The following is a 27,002-nucleotide window of genomic DNA, read 5'->3' as shown; positions in this document are numbered from 1 at the left end:
CAACGTGTCCACCATGCACATAGTGGACACAGATCCATAAAATAACGCTTCGAAGGCCACAAATGGTGCCCAGCAGCAATAATGACTGTCTTTATTTTATTGATTTTTTTTTTTTGAAAATCAGCATAAACTCCTCAAAACCTACAACAAAACTCCTACTATTGAGGATGCTCTTACAACTGGTGAGACTCAATCTCATATCATTGTTTCCAAACTTCATATCTATGACCAACTAAGCTGTCCATGCGGTCACTTTCATTCTTATCATGAATATATGAATGTTGGACTATTAAAAAAGGGATACCCACATATACAATCTACTACATCAAATGTCACCATAATTATTTTCCGAAACTTGAACCCACCACCAACAACTTGGTACCATTGGACCACAAGGTCCTTCGTAACTATTATGAATCGTTTCAATTAAATTGCGAATGCTAGAATTAAATTGTACTTCTCCCAAAGAATTAAATTTTACTCATCACCCATTTACAATCCTACATTTCACCGCACCATATGCACACAAACAAATTAAATCGAAAGTCAAATTTCATGAAAAATTATAAACACAGTAAATAGTCAAGACAATCAAACAGTACATATTCCTGACATTAACTCCCTTGCTTGTTCAATTCAATGTGCCCACCATTAATAAAGCAACTCATCAGCTAGCACAAATCACAATAAAAAAATAAGGGATGTCTGGGGTGGGGGTGTTTAACATGTTGATAAATAATCAGCTAAATACATGGCCACTATACCAAAAAATTAAATTAAAAAATAAATTGACTGTAACAAAATGTCATTGTTCATCAATAACCCAGTATGTGCCTAGTAACATATATGATAAAGGCAACACAAAATCCTGCAGCACCAAGAAGCACAATGATCCTGACCAAGAGGGATGATATGAATGCGTTCTTAAAAACGCCATCCCATAACCAAAACCAGAGAGCAGAAAAGCAGAATCCCAGAGCAGCACCAACAAGTACTTGGCTGATTGAGTGAAGTCTCTGCGAAATTCTTAGCCATGACTGCAAAAATATAATGGAAAGTAACCTCAGCTCACATTCATTTTTAATTTGTCTGCAATATATGTATTGCAATAAACCAAGTTGGTGATCTATGTAGACTTACAAAATAAGAGGCCAGTGCAAAGATAAGCCAGCTGAGTGCTGCAGTCCAACCATTCAGTCCAAAACATTGAACCACTACAATTCATATATTGCATTTTAAAAGATGTAAGGAAATGTCAGCTATGGAGGTTTTGGTCTGCGGATATACCACAGAGAAAAGATCATAAAGAAGGAACAACACTCAATCTATAAACAAACTTCATGTTTTAGGTGGTGTAATATTTGAAAGTGTCAGCAGACCACAGGAAATGCAAGAAAGAAGGGTCTTGTTGGGTTGAGAGAGGCTGGTCCAAGTCCAACACTAGGTGACTATGGATTATTGGGCGAAGATTTGATGGGTCAAGTCCAACACCATGCCTTTTGAAAATATGACGGTATAAATTTGAGAACTCGAAGTGTTCTCAAAAATTTTTGTGCATAGGAGTACGAGATAATTAAAATAGATGATGGGATAATAAATCTTAGAACTTGAAGCGTTCTAAAAAATCTTTGAGTACCGGGATACTTAAAATAGAGGATGTGATAATAAATCTAAGAACTCGAAGCGTTCTGAAAAATTTTTATGGAGAGGAGTACGGGATAATTAAAATGGAGGATGAGATAATAAATCTGAGAACTCGAAGTGTTCTAAAAATCTTTGTGAAGAGGGGTACTGGATGGTTAATCGGAGTATAGAGTTGTAGCTAGTTTTAACTCTTTTCATTTGAATCTTTGCAGGCTATGTCATATGAAGCAAGATGTTTATTTTTTACTAGTTTTATTACTTTTACTAGGAGTCGTCAACTAACTTAGGATAGACAAACTAACTGGTCCGGAACATACCCACCTAGTGGGGCGCATCTCACGAAGATGCTTTTCACGTAATTGGTATCTTAAATTTTGCAGGATATTGAAATGCTAGGTGGTCGTCTACCACATTGAGGACTCATATTCTACTTCTATTGTTTCCAAATATTAAAGCTCATAACGAAGTGTTGAATATTGCACTTATGGTTATACTTTTTTTTTTTTTTTTTCTTAACTAAGTTTTTTCCTACTGGGGTTTTCTTAGTCTAAAGTTTTTAACGAGACAACCAGCGTAATCTGGGCTACCTATACTCAACCCTGACTTAGGGGGCTCATCATAGACCGCTCGGTTTAGCAGCTGCGTCCAAAAGGACCGCCAACCGAGCGGTGATGCCATCCAAAAGATGCCTTAGCAAGTAACTAGTCGGAAGAAGACTTGACTTTTTGAAGAGAAGAATGGATCGGAGAATTTTTTGAGATACTTTCCTAAGACATTGACTTTGCGAAATTTCAAGAAAGTGGAGACGGGATGATGGATGGTATACTGGGCTGGGCCACATGGACCGATCCAAGAAAGTAACTAGATCAAGGAAGCTCAAGAAGGATACACAGTACCAAGCAACTTAGGAGATTAATAAGGATTGGTCTTATTATTCATAATATAATAATGATTTGGCTCATTATCCCTGATGTAGTAGGACTTGGGTTTATTATTTCTAATGTAACAATAACTCTCAACATGATGCAGCCTAGGACTCTTATTCCTTGTAAGGCTCTAGACCAAAAATAAGTATACATAGACCCTCATACATGCCTACATGGGAAAGGAGAAGACAATTTTCACTATTCACAAGCAATATTCATCAATACAAAATACGTATATTCTCTCCATATATTATGTCTATATTTTCACATATACTCGTTATTTAACGGTGATGTTGGCCAGCTGTTGACTACCCAAAAGTCATAAAACCAACATAATATATGAAAGTGTCATAAGACCACGGGAAATGCAAGAAAGAAGGGTCTTGTTGGGCGGAAGGAGGCTGGTCCAAGTCCAACACTAGGTGGCTAGGGATTATTAGACGAAGATTTGATGGGTAAGTCCAGAACCATTCCTTTTGAAAGTGTGACGGTATAAAGAAATAAAGTTGTGCCTTTCCTGCCTACCCCAACTATAGTTTTTGACATAGTAATAAGCGTTTGATATTATCAAGTGATATCATAGCACAGGCCAGATAACCTTCGTTGCCCGTTACTCCGTATATCTTTTTGGCCTATTGGTAAACATTTGATCCTAATATATATATATATATATATATATATATATATGAAGTGAATGTATTGCATATTAAGAAATGCAGTAACAAAGTAAGCATGAATTACTTGAGACAACAGAGAATGTAGCTATGAAGAATATAGCTTGGGCGTGTGAAGATGGCATTCCGGGATCTGATCTTAACGTGGTAGAAGGCCGTTTTTGGTTCAACATCCTCTTCAGAATGGTTGAGAGAGCGGAATTTATAGCTGAGCCCATTGCCGCCCATAGTGATTCTGCATCATGCCTCCATACCAGGATTGCGCCAAACACTGCAACCACCACCCATTTACTCTGCATTCCAAGTCAGTCAATATAAATTAAACTACGAGCTATCATCCCTTTCTCCTTTACATCAAGTACCTGCTAATCAAGAAGCTAAGCTCATGCAGAATCATAAATTATGTAATTACGTTGTAGAAAATTAAAAACACGGACCATATTGTTGAGAGTGGCTTCAAGCTGAGAAAATCCATTATTAATAAGGTGTTGTTGTTCGAACCCAGTGGGAAGAACACTGTCCTCATTCTCCATTCCAACGGTGACCGTAGCGTTCCGGCACCGGCTCCGGCTCCGGCGGGTTCTGCTAATCCAGTACACGGACCTCCGAGGAACTTTCATCGGAAATCCAGCTGCTATCAGTCTCAGGGCGACAAAACTGCTGGGATTGCCAAACCTGAAGCGCGGAACAACTGCTGCTGTCGGACGGATAGCGATGATTGGATTCGCCCACGACATTTGATTGTTGTATTATATTCTTGTCTCTAGCTATATCCTCAGCAAAATGTGGAGAACAAACAAGTGACCGGCGCTGATTAGTCGCACAAATATATTGCAATGCAAACCAGCAATCATTGCCACCAAAAATCTTTTAATATTTATATGAAATTGTTAGGTGAGGAAAAGAACAAAAACCGAATCTACAGACTTCCCCAAATCGCAAAACCGAAGCATCACTCTATGAAATGTTACAAGTTGATTATTACCCGAATAAGCACGCGGTCCACCTATTTTTTTTAGCACGCTTAACCACAATTTTGTATTCTCATATCCTACTTAATTGGTGATAAGTAGGCAGGGGCGGAGCCAGGATTTGTTAGTGCGAGGGGCAATCACTACAATGTATTTTATTTTCTTTAGCAGTAAATACATAGTGTTCTAAGAGACGAATTAGCTATCATTTAATTACAATATTTAGACTTTTTATTGTGGTAAAAACGGATTAATTTATCTCTAATAATTTAATACGGGGTAATTAATAAAAAAATCCAAAGCTTTATAGAATAAAGAAATGAAAATTTACCTGGAAACTACTTTAAAACTCTAGACTCTGAAAGCTTTTGAATGGGATTAATTGAGGGAGGCAAAAAACATTATAATAGTAATAAAACAAAATTATTTTTTGGGGGAAGGGGGGCCAAGGCCCCCTGCAACCACAAGGTGCTCCGCCCCGGTAAGTAGATGAACATTAACCATTTAAACACATTTGTCAATGACCACAATGCCACATCTTAGATCGAGCCGGACTAAACTCGACTAACCCGGTCGACGACCAACAGTAAATATTATTTCATGGTTTATATTGTGTAAATATTTTTTATTAATATTACGATCATTATTATGTCACGTTTGTGTAATTTATAAAAATATGAGTATATTTTATTATTAATGTTGAAATTTCATTTCGCCAATATTATACGAAATATAAATATTGGGTATTGTTAGGAAATTAAATATAAAGATAAAGAGATTTTACATGAAAATCATAACTGCAAAAATTACGAACATTTGTGTGTTAAGACAAGTTAAAATCAACTATATGATGTGTAATACATAAATAGAATTCATCATGACCATTGAGTAAAAGAGGGAAAGCTATTTTGCAGAAGAGAAATTGCTAGAGGACGGTCTACCTTCTTTAAGAAGACTTGAAATCTTATTATATCATGTTTTTTTGGCTAACTCAATCATGGACTAATTAGTTCAAATCAATTATTTATTTAAATGCTTTTAAAGTACTTTTAATTTTATATATCAATAGCATAATATATGAAATAAAGAAGTAGTTATTATTAAATTGAAGGAAGATGGCAACTTGATGGCACATTCTCAACCTCATTCATATATTACATGGGAATTTCCGTAATACTAAATCAATAAAGTTACTTTAAATATTATTTTTTATTGAAATTCAAATTTAAAAAAAAAAAATTACGACATGTACATTATAACAAAATGTGTACTTAACATAATGTTGGAAAGATACTTGGGACATGGAAGCATCCAACCATTTGCATTTCACAGCAGTTAGATCATTGATGATACCCAAGTGGCCAAGTTGTTGCTTGAAGTTTTATGTGATGTAGTTTTTTTTTTTTTTTTTTTTTTTTTTTTTTTTTTTTTTTTATAATAAAAAAACGTATTATTAATTAATTGTTATATTATTGTCTTTACCTTTTCTGTTTTATGCCACAGTCTAAATGGATAAAATTAGAGGGATGAATTATTACATATGCATAGATTATTGTTTAATACACAAAAATATGTTTTATACCTTTTATGTATGTTTTGTGAACTATTATACATGAGTGAGATTTACTCAATACATACCCTCAAGTAATAACTCCAGATTTCTCTTGTCAACCCAAAAAAGAAATGTTGTATAAGAGCATCTCCATCAGTTAAAGATTTTTTCACATCTTTTTAGTTGCCAAGCATGATGAAGTTTTGAAAAACAAAAAAACAAAAAAAAAACAAAAAAACAAAAAACAAAAAAAAACAAAAAAAAAAAAACAAAGAAACCAAAAGAAAAAAAAAAACAATTTTTTTTAAATGCAAGCTTTTATGCGCCCAACGCACACCTGCTGCAACTCTTTCTATTTTTTTTTTTCAATCAATGGATCCCACAAAAAATTAATATTCACAGTAATTCATTTTCATTTTCTGTCCTTTTATTTTTCTTTTCTAAGTCATTCTAAAAATCTACAAAAATCATGTAAAAATCATTGAGGCAATACCCAAATTACATTATTATCAAATTAATCAAATATTTGCAATTTGTACTGTTATTTTTACAAATACTCTCATCATCCACAGTAAATTGTTGGGGCAAGTCAACAACTTTATAACCTAATAGTACAGACCTTGTTGGAACAAGTCAACAACTTTGTAATCCAATGCCCAATGGTACAGACCATACACACTAACACTATATATAAGATATCTCGAAATCAATCTTTATGTCCAATGTATTTTTTAAAGAATATTGTTGGTTTTAGGATTTTTGGGCCCAGGGAGTTCCAACACAACCTTGGCTGGTGGATTTACTTTTCAACCTTGGCTGGTGGATTTACTTTTCAACCTTGGCTGGTGGATTTACTTTTCAATTAAAACTGTTAAATATATAAGTGTTGTAAAATCTTATTATGGACATTATTCTGGCATTAATAACATGATTTGTAACAGCTTAGTATTTATGGAATGTTATGTAATAGCTGTCAAATATAGATTATATATACTTTGTAATCTTGTAGAGAATGTATCAATGAATAAGATGATCCTCCTTTTTTCTTTATCTCTTTTGAATATTATACAACACGTTATCAGTACTTTGCTCTATCTAATGGAGTTTTGCAATCAATCCCTCCGCCCTAGCTATCCTCCCTAGCCTATACTGTAGATTATTTTATCGATCCTTAGATTCCGCCGATAGAATCCGTTCGATGTCGGCGATGCCGCTGTGAGTAACGGATAGACGGAAGAAGTTGATGCCGGGAGGAGAAGGAGATGAGATTGAATGCATTTAGTTGTACTCTTTGCGGAGCCATGGATCGGTTTTGATTTCCTCCACCGTGATGCTAGCCTCCGGATTGCTATCGGTTTTCAGATCGTACGCACGGGATTCTACATCGTCGGTAGCCGGCATCCACTCCAACGTTAAATATGCAGTACAATCATTCCCGCCTTCCGATCGATGACCATCGGCTAAGGCGCCGGCGATCAGAGTGTCCAAGTATTGCAATCCACTCCGGACCATCTCCAGCGTGTTCGTTCGACGCTCAAAGGATGATTGTCCGCCTTCCCAGTCGGCTCCACATTCGCAGCCGGATTATCGCGATCCGGCGACCTGGTCTGCTTCACCAATCACCACTCCAGCCCGCTCCGGCGTGAGGCAGCGTTTGGGAGTTTCTCACCGAACCGCCTCGGAACCAGCGAACGGACTTCGCAGTCCGGTGACCAGGTTGGTCGCGTCGAAGCGGGTGGACCTGGCTGCGACGGGAACGACAGCAGGCTTGCGGCGGTGCTCCTCCGATCTCCAGATCATCGGCATCTCCGCATTGAAATCAGCCGGCGATCCAGGCTAGACGCCGATGGTCGATCGCGTAGCCGAGAGGCAAGAGACGCAGTCAGCGTATTCCTCGAACTCTTCGCCTGAGAATCTGCCGGCGACCTAGACGATATCAGATCGGCTTTGCTGCCGGCGATCTGCCTTCGAATGCGGCGGTTGCGAATGGAGCTAGGGTGGCGTTTTACAGTCGCCTTTTACTCGGCTTTGCACTGAGAATATTGATCTTTTGGGATGTGGCCGGGGATCCATCCTTACTCCGGCAAGGTACGGTTAGCTTACAATTTTCATAATTGGATGTGGGTTTTTTTTTAATATGCCTGCTGGAATTTTGGCATCTCATTAATTGCCTCACTGATAGAAAGAGATGCTAATGTTTATGCTAATATGAGTTGGTACTTTGTGATTAAACATTATATTTCCCAGGAGAACTGCAGTGAATTTCTTGGTTTAATGTCTGCTCACCTGGCTTCCATAGAAAAGTCAAAAGATAGGATCAGACAAAAGAATTCTAATTTCTCCACTATGTTTTCTCACACGTTTAAATTCAAATTTTAATTAGCTTTAATTTGCTGATTTCATGCATAAACTTTCTGGGCTTTATGATTTGGTGGTCAAGTGCATGCTTTTGTGTTGCGTGTGGGATTCTTGGTTCTCTGCCACTCCCTGAAAGGCTAAAGCATTTGCATTCTCAACAAAAATTTTATACATGCGTATATATGGTAAATGTTTATTATGTGTAAATGGTTGTTTTACCCTTAATTTTTTTTTCAATTACATGATTAGGACTTGAAGAGTGATCATCATTACGTGATAGTTTGTCGCTATATAACCATTATTTAAGTGGGAAATATGGCATATGCCTTTGCACCATGCTGATGCTTAAATTTTGAAAGCATAAGTGAAACATATGATATTGTGATGATGCGCTTTCTTGATGTCAACGTGCCGAAAGATTTATATATATATAAATATTGTACATAATATATCTAACACCATATGTTTAAGTGAAGTTATAGTATGAATATTGGATATGGCTTTGCCAAGAAGGCAAAATTCATAACTCTTAACTATAAGATAATCACACTAAGATAATTGATATGACTTCTATGTGGAATTAGGGTGCCTAGAAGGTCATGTTATCTGCTTTTTAATAGCTGTCGTTTAGTCAAATGTGTACCTCTTGTGTATTAAATTTATTTGTGTAAATTTTGAGGTATAATCTGGATATTTGATATTTCACGAAAGATTATGGTGGTTTTGTTGTGAGTGTATGATACCCTTTATTTAAAATGGATGTGCATGATTTAATTGAGTTTTTGGTGTCCAAGACATAAAGGACAATTATATCACATATTGAATATGCTTCTCTTTAATTGACAACATTTGGCATATAACCTATTGATTAGGCTCATATAAGAGAATTTGTTATTTCAATTAATTATTTGCTATAGGCCATGGCTATTGTGATTTATCACACAACTTATAAATGAGACAAAAGCATGAATTCTCAATATGGTTTTTCATTGTTAGGTTGCACCTGTTGTTGCTAAACCTCACTTTGATCTTGTGATGTCAATTAGATTATATGAGTCTAAATTTTGTGATATCTAGCATGAATAATCGACTATAGTTTTGCCTGGAAGGTGAATTCATAGCACTAATTATATGATAACAATATTCGGACAAATTATATATCTCTAATGTGAAATTGACTTGATATAATTCAAAAGTCAATAATTATTTGTCCAAAGTCAAACTTGTATATAGTGCTAGTTTTGCAATAGAAAATTTTGGACATAGTCCTGAATATAGAAATTTATCTCATATATAATATTGAGATATAAAATTTATAGCTCTTAATTTTTGAATATATATTTACCCGAAGGTGAACTACGAGCTCTAATTTCCTATGTCAACATTTGGACCGAACCTTGACAATAACTATTTGATAAAAATGATCCCCAAATATTTTGTCAAACCCTGGAAGGGTCGTTAGGACGAGTGCAAACACCGTCCGATTAGATAATACTATAAAGTTAGTCCGATTATGTTAGTGCTTGAAGCAAATAAATTGTGAAGGGGAATTCCTAATATTTTTTTATTCAAATCTAACTAACGGCATATCACAAATCAATCCCTCAAGGATTGTTATGACTGTTATACCTAGTACATGTTTTTCAAAATAAACATTTCCCTATCTGCGTTATTATTTATAGTGCGCAGTCTATTTAAATATATCACCACTACAGCGTACCTCTAAAAAGGCTACCAAAGAAACCTTAGTCTCTTGAAGAACACATGATAGGAGACTAATATACATATCCTTAGGTACGCTGACTGCATACTTAATTAATGAAGATTGTTTCTCGGCATTAGGGGGAGATAAGAGTTCAAATATAATAGAATGCCAAGAAATTTCATAGAATAAAAATATCTGCATTATTTAATCCATGTACTAGTTAGACTGAACTGAAAGTTCAGAAGATGATATATTTGTGATATTAGCAAATAATCTGCCAAATACATCTATTGATCATACTGATCATAAAACAGTGACTAGGTCCATATACCATCCCCAATTTGGACCAAATATATCTATCGATACTCCTTGATGCCAGAAGTGTAGGAGATCTATCGGTGTAAGAGATAAGAATCATTATACTAGATCTAGTAAATAAACATTGTCACTCTTGATATATCTTGAATAATTATGTCTTGAAGACGTTCGTCCAGATGACGAAAAACCCTAGTCAATTTATTAGGTGCACCAAACAAACATAATACTAGGGATGCGGGACAACCAGATGTGATCTGAATAAGTTATGGGAAATGTTTAGAATCTGGTTGACTTAAGTATTGCCATAAACAATTATAAATATGGGAGAGATTTATGAAAGTATTATAGTTGTCGACAACACAATAGCCTGTACAAATTGTTCTATTATATGATAATCTGGATCCAGAGTTATGCACCAGAAGTGCCATGACTATTTAACGTATAAAGGAACAATTAAGGCATAGCTCGACTCGCTAATCATTAATAATTATCTTTATAACAATACACCGTTGAGAGTTAACCCCGAAGGTTACAAGCAGGTGTGTGCACGAAAGAGAAATAAGAATAATGAGGTGATATGATATAAAGCGAGTTTGTAGTCTTATGGGTTCACGCAGATACCCTTGATTGATTTTAATCAAACATATCTTCCCACGATAAATGGCATTAAGTTCCGCTACATCATTGGCAGAATAATAAATTAGATATGCAACTAATATTAAATTCAAAAGTCCCCGAAGGATTTTAAGTTCTCAAAATGAGAAAAAGTGAAAATCGCAAATTAAAATATTAAGGTCTTTATAGGACCTGAAATAGTTAATATTTATTTTGAGAAATCTCTGATGGATTTATAATTCCTGAAATGAGAATTTAAGTGTCATTATATTTACTCTTTAAAGGGTTGCGAATGGAGTTAATATCCTCATTGAAGGAATAATATGTACCATTGTGTGCTCGATAAAGGGTTGATAATGAACTTATTTATTATCTAAGTCAATATTGATGGTGGAAAACATCAATGAAATATATAAAGGGTTTGATGATGTCAGCCTATATCTAAAGACGGAGATTTTGAAACAAAAGCTTGGGAAAGCTAAATATTATCTCGACTTGAAGATCGAGTTTTTTCTTTGAAGAAATTTGTATACACCAGTTAGCCAATATATGATTTTGATTGGATACTTAGACAAACCAATACACAATGAGCTACTTGGGTACTGGCTATTATTTTTGTATCCCCATAATGTCAAGTCCCAAAACTGGTTGTACTATATTTACTCCCATTGTCCCATAAAGGGTCAATAAAGATTGTTATCTTGAGGGGGAGTATCATTTTACATGAATCAATCCTGAAGATTGGGTCTTGATGACTAACGGTTGTACTCTTTTCCTTAGTTAAGTTTTTTTCCCACGGGTTTTTCTTTAAATCTAAGGTTTTTAATGAGGTAGCTAATATAAAACAAGAATACACATACATCATGCACTTTTTCCTCAACTAGTTTTTCCCACTGGGTTTTCTAGTGATGTTTTTAACGAGACGTGAGTATGATACAATAATGACAATGGGGAAATGTCGCAAAATAGTTGCTTATATAGACAAACCCCAAAAATCCTGAAGATTATGCCAATTATGCCTTGAAAGCTTATGATTGTACTCTTTTTCCTTAATTAAGTTTTTTCCCACAGGGTTTTCTTAAGTTAAGGTTTTAATGAGGCAATCAGTGCAATATATGTTTTTACAAATATCATGTACTCTTTTCTTCAACTAGGTTTTTCCCACGTGGTTTTCCTAGTGAAGTTTTTAACGAGGCATGAATATACATATTTTATATTCCTTTTGTCTAGGTTTTTCCCACAGGGTTTTCCTAGCAAGTTTTTACGAGGCAAGATCATATCAAAATAATGTCCAAGGGGGAGTGTTGTAAAATCTTATTATGGACATTATTCTGGCATTAATAACATGATTTGTAACAGCTTAGTATTTATGGAATGTTATGTAATAGCTGTCAAATATAGATTATATATACTTTGTAATCTTGTAGAGAATGTATCAATGAATAAGATGATCCTCCTTTTTTCTTTATCTCTTTTGAATATTATACAACAATAAGAAGTATGACTCAATGATTTTTACGTGGAAATCGAAAGGTGAAAATCACGGGCCTTTTTGGGCGGTGTCAAGCCTAATTCCACTATTCTGTAAGATTGTTTGTACAAGTTGTATGGCTATTTTGTATATGTAGTGTTGTGTAGAGATGAAGCTACTTTGTACATTGAGAGGGAATATTCTTCTTGATCTTCTTTGTTGGAAGAGTGTGGATGATGAGGCCTTCTTGTTGAGAGGAGTGATGTTGGAGTCTTCTTGGGAGAGTGGTGTAGGAAGCTAAGAGTGCTTGAGAGAGTGAATGTGGAAGAGTCCCCCCCATGTGAGGGTGGATGAGATGTCCCCCTTCTTTGTGCTCTTCTTCTCCTTTTTATAGCTAGCTCATCCAAAAGTGTATGTTGGAAAATTTAGTAGGGTATTGATGGGTAGTAAACGGGATAACAAATGGTAGGTTATGATGAGGTAAGTAAATAGGTGTTTTAATAGGTCTTTATGGGTAGATAATTAGGGGGGTTAGGAATTGAGGGGTAATAGTTAGGAAATTAATCTGGGTGGTAATGGGTAATTCAATAGGTCTCTTTAAATGCTAACCGGCTACTTTAGGCCGACCTCCTACTCGTGTCAACCTCACGCTCGCGCCGACTTCTGAGTCGAGCCGACTCCTCAGTTTAACTCGTATCTATTTTTGGGCCTCTCTTCCTCTAGGCTTGATCCCTTTTCTTCTTGGGCCTGACCCATTGGGTCCATACCCCATCAAATATGTTAAGAGGAAACACACAAATTTTGTTTACCCAGTAAAATATTAATGGGCCGACATTGCTGGGCTTGTGCTGATTACATTACGTACTAACACACAGGAAAGTAGTCCATGAAGGCCCAAACCAGGCATTGTTTTAATTCAAAGTTTAGATTTTGTAATAAGGCCCAAACCTTTCAGATTTTAATCCCAATCCGAATGTCTTGAAATAACAATGTGGATTAGATACATATGAGTCTAATTAAGCCCAATTCACATGCTACATCACTTGGACTAACGGCAAATTATATCGCGCATCAAGGCGCACAATGCAGTGTACATCCTGACCAAAACGATGTGGTTTTGGTCATGTTTTTTTTTTTTGAAATTCCGTTTTTCATTTCTGCTGTTAACTTTTTAAAAAAAAAAATTCCTTGTTTCGAATGTACATGAACTCATAACAGAATACACATAATCTAACATAATACGTAATACACATAATACACATAACATAATACACATAACATAATACACATAAACTCTTAACAGAATACACATAAACTCTTAACATAATACACAAACTCTTAACAGAATACACAAACTCTTAACAGAAACACATAAACCTAACTCTTAACAGAATACACATAAACCTAACTCTTAACAGAATACACATAAATTCTTAACTAATACACATAAAATATGAACATAAAAAATGACGTTGTTTTGGACAGGACGCACAATACATTGTGCGCTCTGGTGCACGATATAACGATTGTGGACTAACCCAACACAATTCTTATACAGCGATGTGGCAACATCAGTTATTGCATGGACTATGGTCCACTGTCCAAAAACGACGCCATTTTTTGTATTTTTGTTTCACGTGATTCGCTGCAACATAATTTTTTATGCTTATAATGTACATTATTCTAAAGCATAAAGTACACTATTCTAACTCATAAAATACATTATCTTACCCTAAAAAATTTATTATTCTCACACATAAAGTACATTATTTTAACATATAAAGTATACTATTCTAACACATAATGTACATTATTTTAACTCATAATATTCAATGATGTCTTTTTGGACCGTGGTCCACACAATAACTATTGTTGTCACGTCCCTATAATTGTTGTTGCCACAAAATGATAATTTTCACATTTTTAAAATTTCGTCAATTTGGTCTTTGAAATGGTTTAATTAGCAAAATTTTAAACAATTCAAGGATCATATTGGTTGAAATTGAAAACTAAGAATTACATTGACAGTTAGAAAACGTACAATTGAGAGACAAAAATGTTGAAATCCCCTATTATTAATAATTGTAATTGTGTTATAACATGTGAGTAAGAAATGTAATGAAATATTTTTCCTTAAGCAATTTATTAGACATCTTTTAATGCATAACATGTCAATAATTAAATTGAATAAAGTTTCATGAATCATTAAAACGAAATTTTTTGTAAGTATAATGTTCACTAAATAGCAAAATATCGATTGAAGTATGTCAATGAACAATAGTTTAAAATCTAACCTAAATGGTTGAAGGTATTAATGTATAATACTTAAATTGACATAAAAGATCAACCAAACAAACATTGTGCACTTCTAGTGAAATATGTACTAATGAATATGTTAATGAAATCAAACATATAACCAAAATAAAATAAAATTTCTTAAATCAAACACCTCCGCAAAGTATTACAATAGGAGTGAAGTTTAGAAAGAATGACAAGGAATTGAGTCTCACCAACCGTAGTGCTTCTTATGCTCAGTAAGTAAAGGTGTAGCCTCTGTGGTTCAACTGAGTCATCATAATTTATTTACATTTTTTATAAAAATTAATCACAAATCTTCTTATAGATAATCTCGCATTTATTCCACTGATTATAAGGTTCTTACGCGTGTGAGTAGAGAGAGTAAGGGATGCATCATGCTAGTTGTTTTCTAACAAAGACATATATAAGCATATATACAAGTGGCAAGGTGTAAAAGTTTGTTCCACGCTTCAAATCACAAACATCTAATCTAATATGTAGTGCGACTCTCTCTCTCTATATATATATAATGGAGAAACATGATTTTTTTCATAGATAAAAGGCAAATAATATAGTGTTACACACATATTTAACTTGAAAATCATAACGGTAAAAATCATAGTCCTTTTAGACTAAGCAAAATCGAAATCCAATATATATATTGAAAGTATATGTACATAGGTAGTCATGACCATTAAGTGACAAAGGAGAAAAGTACGTAAAAGAAAAATTATTTAAGACCGAAAATGAGCCTGAGATCCTTAGTCTAATCCCTCAGCCTTTTTATACAAGATCATTTCTTTTTTTTTTTCGTTTTTCAGTTGCAACTTCCTCTAATATAAATGCCACAATCGTCCTAGCTTGACTCTCTCTTATTTGACTACATCCTTCTTCATAAATAATATGAAATATTATTCCATCAATATATATATATATATATATATATATGTGTGTGTGTGTGTGTGTGCGCGCGGGCGCGCGCGTGCGGGCACGTGTGCGTGAGTATGTATATATGTGTGCGTGCATATAGCTCTTTAAACATGGAATTAAATCACACATGCACCTGCATGCATGCCAAAACGCATAGGGAGTCTAGTCAATAATGGCAATTCAACTACTTCCTGAATAGTAAATTGTAAGTCAAGTATGAACATAATTAAGTTCGAGTCTTTGACAACTGCAATGTGAGAGTTTCATCTAATATAGTGAGCTCTTTGTAGACCGTAGTGACTAGTCCTCTCACTTAATGAACCCTTGAGTTGTCATGATTTACCATCCACTATCCTGTTGGTTTGGGTGCGGATGTCCAAGGATGATGGAATTTAGCTTTGTTGGGCAAGCATAGGAAGAGTAATGTTGCCACTCCATTTAAGGCAATGCAATAAATTCCCCGAGAATTGTAGAACCGTATATGAATGTTGGAACATTATCATATATTCTTAAAGTGCTTGTCATACTTTCTAAGTAAACCAAGAGAAAGACATGTATAAGAGGTTGTCTGTATCGCAACTTTATGGGGAGCTCACTAAAACCACAGAATATGTTTGATAAAAGAAAAAAAAGAATAATATCATGGATATTTTTGGTGGGTATAGTTTTTATATCAAAGATGATGACTAAGCCAATTCTTCAAATGCCCTTTATTTTGCAAATAATATTCTTTGCTGTTCTTTACACGTATGATGTTCATCTATTTGGTTTATATTATTCAAAGCCAGTCCTTACTGGAATATATCTATCGATCTGTGTTCTCGATCTTTCGCTGTTCATGTGTTGACAAACAATTGGTTTGGATATGATGTTGCCTTTTATCCATCCAATTCATCATTACCACATGCATTGTATCACTTCCACAGCACTTAGGGCATCCCCAGAAATTAATGGAATTCGATACAAGCTAAGATGATTAATTAGACGAATAAGAAGAGCAATAGAACAATAAATTCTTTTAGTCACTTGAGATTTGAGAATAGGGTATATTCAATGCAGTAAATATCTGACCTACACCTTTTATAATGCATGTTTGTTGTATTTATCCGCAATCTAAACAAGGGACCTAATTAATTGTGTGCTAGCCGATGTTGCAGAAGGTGCAAGGCACTACTCGGGCGTCCTGGGGCGCCTAGTGCCTAGGCGTTTCCTAGGCGATAGAGTAATTCAAGTATATCGTCTTCACTTTTCCTACTAGGTGAATTGTTAGGCTATTATAATTCTAAAAATTAGTAATTACATATGTTAGATGATTAGTTGAGTACATAACTGGAAGAATATAAAAGAAGAGTAACCGAGCAGACAAAAAATACCATTCGACCGAGTTTGACACTAACTCATCTTAGCTGGGGACCAACTCGACGTCTAATCGACCAGCCAACTGAAAGTCGTCTAAGACTGAAATCGCTTCGATCTAGGTGCGCCTAGGCTGATTTTTACAAGCTAACATGTGTATTAGGAAAACATCCTTTAGCATTATGGATGCCCTAATAAACACATACTAAAGATGGAGATTTCGATCTCAATACTTACGGTTTGTTATTTCGTTCATAAAGTTTGAAACTATTTAGTACCTAGTGTAATTTGAATCTTATGGATAAATGATCGAATCAAATAAACTCAAAACACTAGCTAGCACGCACCTATATTAATTAGTACAGATGAGAAGAGTAGATTGTGTGAGTGAGCGTATAGTACGTAGCTGCAGGGTCTGAATCTCCCAACGATCAGTCATGACTTAGCTTCAATAATGTATGGTACAAATCATAATTAAATGTTTTCACTGGTCCGTCGAATCGTGAAATGAAAGTTTGGAGCGTGCATATCTACCTGCAAATTAAAATAAAACTATGGGAATTCTGATCTGAAGTGTTTTTGAAAGCTGGGGAGGAGTGTGTCCTTAGACTACAGGGCAATGGTCTTCAAAGACACTTTTGACTACTATTTAGGGTCATATATCCCACAGTATAACCCATCTATCAAAGCTTCTGATCTTCCTGCATCCCCTGCAGATTCTTAGGTTGGATGGGTCATGGGTAGGGGTCCCATGCAGCAGCTGCGACACACACACACACTCCACTGTAAGTTTTAATAATAGTACGTTTATATTAGGTATTTAGGTAGAGATCGAAAGTTTACTGTCATATGCAATGGTGTTTGATAATATTTTTTATTTCTTTTTTTTTTGAAAGTTACTGGCTCTATTACATTGTAGTATCTGTTCATATACTTTCTCAATCTACTGAAATACAAAGAACCAATAACGCCTCCGCCGAGGCTTGAACTCATAATCTTCCAAATGGAAGTCCAACCCGGATACCATTAGACCACATAGTCCTGGTAATGGTGTTTGATAATATAATTAGCTTATTAGTCAATTTTTGTTTATTTAACTATTATTAGCTGTTTAACTTGTGTTTGATTAATTAATTTTTTATAATAATTTATTATTTCAAAATATTAAAATTTAAAAAGATGTTCACGTAGTTTTGTGAAAAAATCATTTTATATGTAATTAACTATCAGTTAAAAATTAATTTACCAATCATCTAATGCTATCAATTAGTCAAAGCCACTAACCCAATCAACTAATAACTATTTACCAAGCACCCTCATAGTAATTTTTTGCCATTATCACCCGGAAAACCAACTACCCCTAACTAGCTTAGCGCGATGAACTACTCCAAGGTTGCAACTTGCAAGCACCTCAGCTGTGCTGGCATTTCATCAATCCAAGTTTAATACGGAGTATAATATTTCAATTATCATGTCACATGTATAATATTTTTCATTATAATGAGTGTTAGTTGATGGGTTGAGAGACTGGGCATTGTTAGTTGGTCGGAGAAGTCATACTAGTTTTGCATTGACTGGGCATGCTCGGCCGACTTGACGACGGTAGGCTTGAGGTAATCGAACAGGTTAGAAAATGGCGTTTTCCTCTCAATAATAAAGACTTAAATGATGAACAGTTATTTCAATAAATTCTTGTGTAATAATTAGCAACATTTATGAGCAGAGTAGGTGTATGAATACGGAATACCCCATGCAAAGTAATAAAAGTACATTTTTTAATTCCAAAAAAAAAAAAAAAAAAAAAAAAGAAGAAGAAGAAGAAGAAGAAGAAGAAGAAGAAGAAGAAGAAGAAGAAGAGAGGTACATTTTGTGTTCTTGAATTATTGCAATTGTTAAGTTTTTATGTTTTGTGAAATTTGTGAGTAATTGTGTTGACACGGGGCCTACCCTATATTTCCTGTAGGTGCTTGAGCATTCCACTTAATTTCATTTTTTTATGATTTTTACAGACAGAAAAAAATTGAGATGAGTTTTTGGTTAATGGGAGAAGAAAATTTTGGGAGATTTTTTTTTTTTTTTTTTTTTTTTTTTTTTTTTTTTTTTGCGTTTGAGCACATTATTGCCCTAGAGTGGTTGCAACTTGCAAGTTGGCGGTCACACTGAAATTGTTACTATCTTTGTTTTTTGTTTTTTGTTTTTTTTTTTTTTTAATTTTTGGTTGTTGCTATGCAACGACCATCCTCTTCTTCTTCTTCTTCTTCTTCTTCTTTTTCATAAATTTTGTTAATTTTAAATTCAATTTTGTTGTTAAATTTGTAAAAAATTATGCAATATAAATATAATATATACCATATTATTTAAATTGAAATTTTATAATTATAAATTAATTAAAAGTTTGACATGTTTAATTTAAATATAATAAAAATAATATATGTAATTATAATTTTTAGAATGATAATAAATAAAAGAATTAAAATATAGTAAAGTAAAATGGTGGGTTCATAAAAAATAAGAAAAAATTAGAATTAGTGAAAAAAATAATTTTTAAAATTGAGTAGATAGTAAATAATGAGGTGGATGATGGGGCTCAGAAAAAATAAGAAAAAATTAAAATTGAGTATATAAAATGGTTAATAGTTCAAATTCTAAAGCACTCATTTGTGAAGTTTTGCTCGCATGGTAGTTCAATTGGTCATAGAGGTGAAACTTTGGAAGAATGACCAGGGATCGAGTCTCACCAGCGAGCAACCTCTCAAAGTGAGGGGGCTCCTTGTACGCAGTAAGCACCGGTCTAGCCCCTGTGGTTCATATTCAGTTGAGTCACCATGATTTACATCATCGCAAATGCTCTGTCAAGTCGGGGTGTGAGGGGCCTTAGGGTTGGGTTTCAACCAAATAGAATTATTGAGGTTAGCATTTGCAGTGACAAGTGATGGGGTAATAGGGGCGCATAATTGTAAAAAATTTAGGATTAGAAAAAGAGTTGGTGGGCGCAAGCCGCAACACATTGTACTTTGGACTCCCCCTCTATATAAAGCGAGGAAGTTTTCATGGAAATGAAGCTCTTCTATTCTACAAAACTTTTGTGGTCAAAGCAAAAGCAAAAGCAGTGAATGGTCACGGACAACACATTGCTGCTTTCTAGCTAGCTAGCTTTTTCTCCTCTACGCTTCTTAGTAAGTGTAAGTCCCATCTTCTCTCTCTCTCTCTCTCTCTCTCTGATTTCACATTTCTAGCTAGCTTCACGCAGTACATTTACATGGAGGACGCTATGAATTTCAACAACTCTGAGAAATCGATCATGAAATTTGACCATTTCAAAAGCTTCACCATGCTTTTTCGGCTGATCGAGCTCTGTTTCGGCCTGCTTTGGCTCTCCTGGACCTCCACTCGCTTGCCTCTTCTCATTCAAATCTCCTGCGACTATTTGCGTTTAGCCTTTTCGTTTTTCATCAGTCCGCTCTTCATTTTCCTTCTCGGCAACTTCATCGTCCTCACTCTGCTCCTCAAGTCCGGTCGCCTCTCCGGCCAATCTCCTATTACCTGCCACGCCGCCGAGGAGACTAAAATCTACAACTCGCTCATCCAAAACACTCACGACTATTCCATGAAAGTCACCTCTGCAAACTCCGATTCGGTTACGGAACCGCCGGAGATCGTTTACCAGGACAAGCAAACGATTTCCGATACCAGCACTCTCGTCGCTCCAAATCTCGAAGATTCCCGAACGACCGGTTTTGAACAGAGAGTTCCGCGGAAGCGGACTCGATCTGACGAGTTAAACGTAGAGAAATCGGGAGAGGAGAGTTGCGGAAAGCTGCAGCGAACGGTAACGGAGAAATGCCGGAAAGTAACAGATCCAAGCAACGCTCCGACGGACACGGCACTGGATGTTGAAAATCTGAGCAATGAGGAGTTCCAGAGAGCCATAGAGGATTTCATTGCTAAGCAAATTAAGTTTCATCAGGAAGAGAAGTTGGATATTGTTCTTCAATCTTCGTAGGCTCATAGCCAATCTCAGTACCGCCTAAAATTGAAAATAAAGTTAGATTATTATGTACAGTTATTAAACAATTCCACCCTGCAAATTTTGGTGCGCAGAAAATGTAAATCCGTAAATCGATGCAATTAATTTCATTTTGTAGATCACATTCCTGGATATGATTTTGGAATTTTATTTCGAAAATTTAGAAAAAAAAAAATAAAGAGTTCTGTAATGATTTATTGATAAATATTTAAGTTCCTCTTAAAAAAAAACAATTTCACTAAACAGGAAAATGCCACATTGCTACTCGTATAAAATTCTTTTAATAGAATATTATTATTATATCTAAGTTGGTTTAGTCAAATTTTACAACTTAATTGATTATGTTATGAGTAAATCACACAACAATAAGTTGATGGAGAAAAAAATTAATAAAAAAATAAGAAAAATGATCAAATAGACCCTTTCAAGTATAGGCCAAAAGGCAATTAAGTTTTTATAAGCTAGACAAAACTTAAATTAGATATCTTAATTCTTGTAGTTTTACGACCACCGGAGTAATCAATCGACGAGTCAACACTCTTACCTCCGTCCGACCAATCCGACTTCACATGTACTTCTAGTTGGCTAGTTTTCTTCTCTCTGACTGACTCCCACATTCAACCGCTCATCTATCCAACACTTCTCCTTATTCTCGTGGCTGCTCGACTATTTTGGGTGAGATATATATTATTTGCCAAAGACCTTGTGGTCGGGCAGCATAAATGTGGCTCTCCCAAATGGAAGGTTACAAATTCGAACTCCAGTTGGGACATCGACTCTTTGTGCTTCAGTAGGTTGAGAAAGTATGTATTGACAGATACTACATTGTAATAGAGTAACATTGTCAATAGTACTCAATATATATATATATATATATATATATATATATATATATATAGAGTCCAATAATCCATGGTATTCGGAAATGGTATGCATGCATGGCGTGCACGCTGTAATGTGTAATATGAGGAAGCTGGGCCGCTGGCTGGCTGCAAAATGTTAGAATAATTCTTGTCATATGATGGAACTTGATGTATTGAATTGAATGGGAATATATTCATTCTTAATATAATATATAATATAATGTTACGCATTATTATTATTATTATTATTACTATTATTATTATTACTATTATTATTATTATTATTATTATTATTATGTGACAAGGAAAATCTACAACCATTATTATTCGATGGTATGCATCATGTAAAGTCTGTTCATGTATAATAGCTCTGGTTCGATCTAGAAATTATTAATGATAAGAATTGAATTCGTGATTTTAATATACAAAAATCATATTTCACTCAATCAATTACTCTTTCAGAATTATTATTATTATTATTATTATTATTATTATTATTATTATTATTATTTGCATATATGATAGCTGCCTTTTAAAACATGGAAACCTGCTATCAAATCCTGCCTTTCATAGCCGAATACGATTCTCTATTAATTGCGTATTCCTAAAGAAATACCGACTAAAACGCATGGCATATTTATGATAAACAATTATACAGTATCGAATATATACACGTGTATTAAGATTTACTCATGACCCACATTATAGTGCGATTTGTATCAATGCGAAATGATGGATTTTCACAATGTACTAGTTTTAGCATGTATTGTAGATATTATAAATAATAATATTAATTCCTTCAAAAAAAAAAAAATTAAAGAAGAAGTAATGTTTTTCTCCCTTCCCATTCTTTTTTCTTGTGACATGAGTCTTTCATTAAAACTTAATGATCACAGTCAATTTATAGACACTCTATAGTTATAATTCATATAATGAGGAAATTTTATGAGTAAAAAATATTTTTTTTAAAGAAATATATAATACAAGGGTGTGTAAACTGCAATATTACTTCTAAATGTATAGTTGTGGGCAAGGACGCAGGATTAAACCTTGACAGCCGCAGTGTGAGAGTTTCACCCTTTTGTGAGGTGACTTTTTGTGGGCACCAAACACTGATTCTCACACTTAATAAGTCACTTAGTTGCCGTGATTTATTCATACACAATTTTGTCGTATCAGGGTGTGCAAACCTATTTTTTTTTTTTGTACAAAGAATCTCTTTTTACAATATTGTACCTTGTGGTAACGAAAATGGGATGGGGAGAAGTGAAGACAATAATGCTAGGAGTTGTTGCTAAAAAGGGCAAATTATACCGTGCACCAAGGCGCAAAATGCATTGTGCATCATACTTAAAACAATGCTGTTTTGATCCTATATTTTTTTAGAAATTTTGTTTCTACTGTTAAATTCAAAAAAAAAAAAAAAATCTCTGTTTCGAATGTACACAAACTCATAATAGCATACACATAAACTCATAACAAAATACACATAATCTAACATAATACACATAAACTCATAACAGAATACACATAATCTAACATAATACACATAAACTCATAACTGAATACATATAATCTAACATAATACACATAAACTTTTAACATAATACACATAAAATCTGAACAATAAAAACGACATCGTTTTGGTCCGGCGCACAATGCATTGTGCGCCCTGGTGAATGGTATAAGGAGTGGCTAAAAACTGCAATAATGTTCGTGGATCCAACAATTTCCTTCAATCATTATTGTGTGGACCATGGTTCACACAAGTTGTATGGATCATATTTTGTATACTGTAAAATAATGTACATTCAGTACAAAAATAATGTACATTATTTTTGTACTGAGTGTATATTATTTAGTATACTGTATATACAACATAAAAATAATGTACATTTAATATAATAAAAATGTAATTTTTGTTATGGACCACATAACACGGTCCACACAATAATTTGCCAATTTCCTTTGAGTGGGCCGAACGGTATATAGGCCCAACTGTCTCATTATCCTCTTCACTCTTCATATGTCCAGTAAGCCCACTGGGCCGTGCATTTTATCCCAATTAACACGCATATATAATGAGATTGGGCAAATTATAGGGTTATAAAAACTGCATCGTTTGATTAAAAACGCGCGTCTTACTTAAAAAATATTTAGTTTCGATTCCTGACAACAACATTATGTTGTACATAATTTGAACTATATATCTAGAATGAATGAATTAAATATCCTGAGTGAATGAACTAAATATCCAGCATGAATGAAAAAAAAAATCAGTTTCGATTTCCGTCTAAATATCCAGAATGAATGAACTAAATATCCAGAATGAATGAAATAAAAATCCAGAATGAATGAACTAAAAATTCATAATGAATGAACTAAAAATCCAAAATGAATGAACAACATAATTCTATTGAGGGGAATCGAAACTGATTTTTTTTTTTTAAGTGGGACGCGCGTTTTTAGTCAAAACGACGTCGTTTTTGCAACGGTGTGCATGGTGTACACGGTTGCACTGCATAACCACCATTGTATATAATGAGATTGGGCAATTGTTATGCCATAGACCCGGGTCCACCTTGTAAGGTAGACCCAAGTCAAAAACGCGCATCTGGAATAACAGTGTCGTTAATGGCACCGTTTCTCAGCCAATAATTGTTTTTTTTTTTTTAATATAGAGTTAAAAATTTTTGAATATAAAATTTAAAAATTGAGAATATAGAGTTCAAAATTTATGAATATACTAGTTTTTACGCGCATTCCGCGATTGGGATAATGCCCAATGTTTTCTTCTTTTTTTTTTTTTTTTAAAAAAAAAGTACTTTAAAGTATATCAAGGCAAGATTATATTGGAATTGTTCATGCATAGATAATTGAATGTTAAATTTGTGTGTTTAAATATGCAAATCTAAGTTTATAAATGCAAAATAATATAGTCAAGATTAATTATAATTGTCAATAAAATAATTGTATAGGTATAGTTGAGACTAAATACAGGGCATAAGGGAGAACAAATAAAAACTAGGGCATAAAATATTAAATATATTCTAATATTGAAGAGCCAATTGCTGATTGCGAAACAAGGACATTGCGAGATAGTTTCTCACTTCAATTTGTTGTGTGATTTGAATACTCTTTTTGTCAATAATCTAAATTAAAGAAATGCATATGTATTATTTTTTGTTGTAGCTACTAAATTATTATTTAATTAATTTACTAAGAGTAAAATAGAGTACTAATTATGCCAACTTTGATTGGGATGAGGTCCGAACCTAAGACCTTTCTTATTGAAATCAATGAGTAAGTTAACGGTGAACTAACAGAAATTAACGGAAAAGATAATATTTAACGGAAAAGTTAACAGTTAGAAAAAAAACTCTCTTGGGCTTTTATTAGTATAATAATAGATATATATTTTTAATTTTTTCATGGTATTAATAAAATAATTGATAATAATTATATAGCATTATTTTGTATTATAACTTTTATATTTAATTAAAAAAATAGTGCACAAAAAAAATAATAGACAATGTAGTGAATATAATCAATTAATGAATTTGAATGTAAAGAGTTTTTACATTGGAGAAAAATAAATATAATATGACTAATAAAATTATTTAATTAACTTATTGATAATTAATAATTTTTTTTTAATAAAGACATTTTAGGGACAATGTAGTGAATACAATCAATTGATGAATTTAAATGTAAAGAATTTTTATATTGAAAAAAATAAAGATAATACAACTAATGAAATTATTTCTCTTATTTAATTTATTGATAATGAATAATTTATTTATTTTTGAATAAAGACATTGTAGACACATAATTCTAAATTAAAGAAATGCATATGTATTATTTTTTGTTGTAACTACTAAATTATTATTTAATTTAATAAGAGTAAAATAGAGTACTAATTATGCCAACTTTAATTGGGATGAGGTTCGAACGTAAGACTTTTTTTTTTTTTATTGAAATCAATGAGTAAGTTAACGGTGAACTAACAGAAATTAACGGAAAAGATAATATTTAACGGAAAATCATATTCATTAAGGATAAATTAGGAAATCTAAAGAAAAAATTAAAATCTGATCAATCTGAGCCATTCATTTGATTAAAAATTTTGACCGTCATTTTTTCTACCCATTATAGGCCTAACTCTCTTGGGCTCTTATTAGTATATATATATATATATATATATATATATATATATATATAGTAGAAATTCAAAAATTGTGTTATAAAGTTGATATAATTATGAATATAGAATTCAAAATTTGTGAATATTGAGTTTTGTAATTTTGTATATTGAGATCTAAAATTGTAAATATTCAGTTCTAAAATTGTGAATATAGAGTTCAAAAATTGTGAATATAAAGTTCTACAATTGTGAATATTGAGTTATGTAATTTTGTATATTGAGATTTAAAATTGCGAATATAGAGTTCAAAAATTGTGAATAGAGTAAATACCCAAAATGGTCCCTCGACTATAGCTAAATTCACAATTTGGTCCTCGACATTTAATTTCAACCAAATTGAAAGTAGAAAAACGAATTTTGAAGAGAAACGGTAAGGAATGAAGCAAATTTTTTTAAATTCAGACGCCGTTGTTTTTAAGCGAAACGACGTCGTTTTGGACCCAGGTCCACATTGCAAGGTGGACCCGGGTCCACAGCATAATTTGCCGGGATTGGGAGTATATATTTTGTTAATATAATTAATTAATTTTAACTCACAAAAAAATGATAAAAACTCTCTGTAGGCCGAATTTAATTTGAAAATGTTACTATTCCAAATGGGTGATCACATGATCAAATCTTGGTAGTAAGGACATTAATTTTTTGAACTGGAAAAGATTAAAAAAGTATAGAACATATATTATTTGGGAGAAGTGTCAAATAGGCCCATGTACTATTGTCAAGTGCTCAATTTCCACCATGAACTAAATTAAAGGCTAATTAGCCACACATACTTACTAAATTTGTTCAATTAGCTTTTTTTGCAGGTAATTGACTTTTTTTCGCAGGTTACCAATCAATTATTAAAAAAAATAATTTCAAAATAATTTAAAAATTATTATATATATATATATATATATATATAAAAGAATACAGCCGGTGGCTGCCATTTCAAAGACAGCCCCAGCCACGGCTGTCTTTGAAATGGCAGCCACCGGTTGTCCGGCGAGAACAGCCGGTGACTGTATTTTTTTTTTTTATTTTAATTTTATTTATTTATTTATTTTAATAAATAAATAGGTAACCCGTTATTAACCTGTAAAAAAAGCCA

At 33.6% G+C, this 27,002-nt stretch overlaps 1 protein-coding gene and 1 pseudogene across 1 annotated transcript; one reads left to right on the top strand and one right to left on the bottom strand.

Annotated features, from left to right (window-relative positions):
- Nucleotides 1-598: 598 nt before the first annotated feature.
- On the bottom strand, nucleotides 599-4,127 carry LOC109168351 (annotated as a pseudogene).
- Nucleotides 4,128-20,077: 15,950 nt separating this feature from the next.
- Nucleotides 20,078-20,821, top strand: LOC109168363. The gene has a single exon (XM_019317375.1). It carries the CDS (start codon nucleotides 20,078-20,080, stop codon nucleotides 20,819-20,821), a length of 744 nt encoding a protein of 247 aa, XP_019172920.1.
- The last annotated feature ends 6,181 nt before the right edge of the window (nucleotides 20,822-27,002 follow it).

This window comes from Ipomoea nil, unplaced genomic scaffold (genome assembly GCF_001879475.1).
Source record: "Ipomoea nil cultivar Tokyo-kokei standard unplaced genomic scaffold, Asagao_1.1 scaffold3197, whole genome shotgun sequence".
NCBI classification, from domain to species: Eukaryota; Viridiplantae; Streptophyta; class Magnoliopsida; order Solanales; family Convolvulaceae; genus Ipomoea; species Ipomoea nil.
The sequence above is the reverse complement of the archived record's forward strand: the minus strand, read 5'-3'. Positions and strand labels throughout refer to the sequence as shown.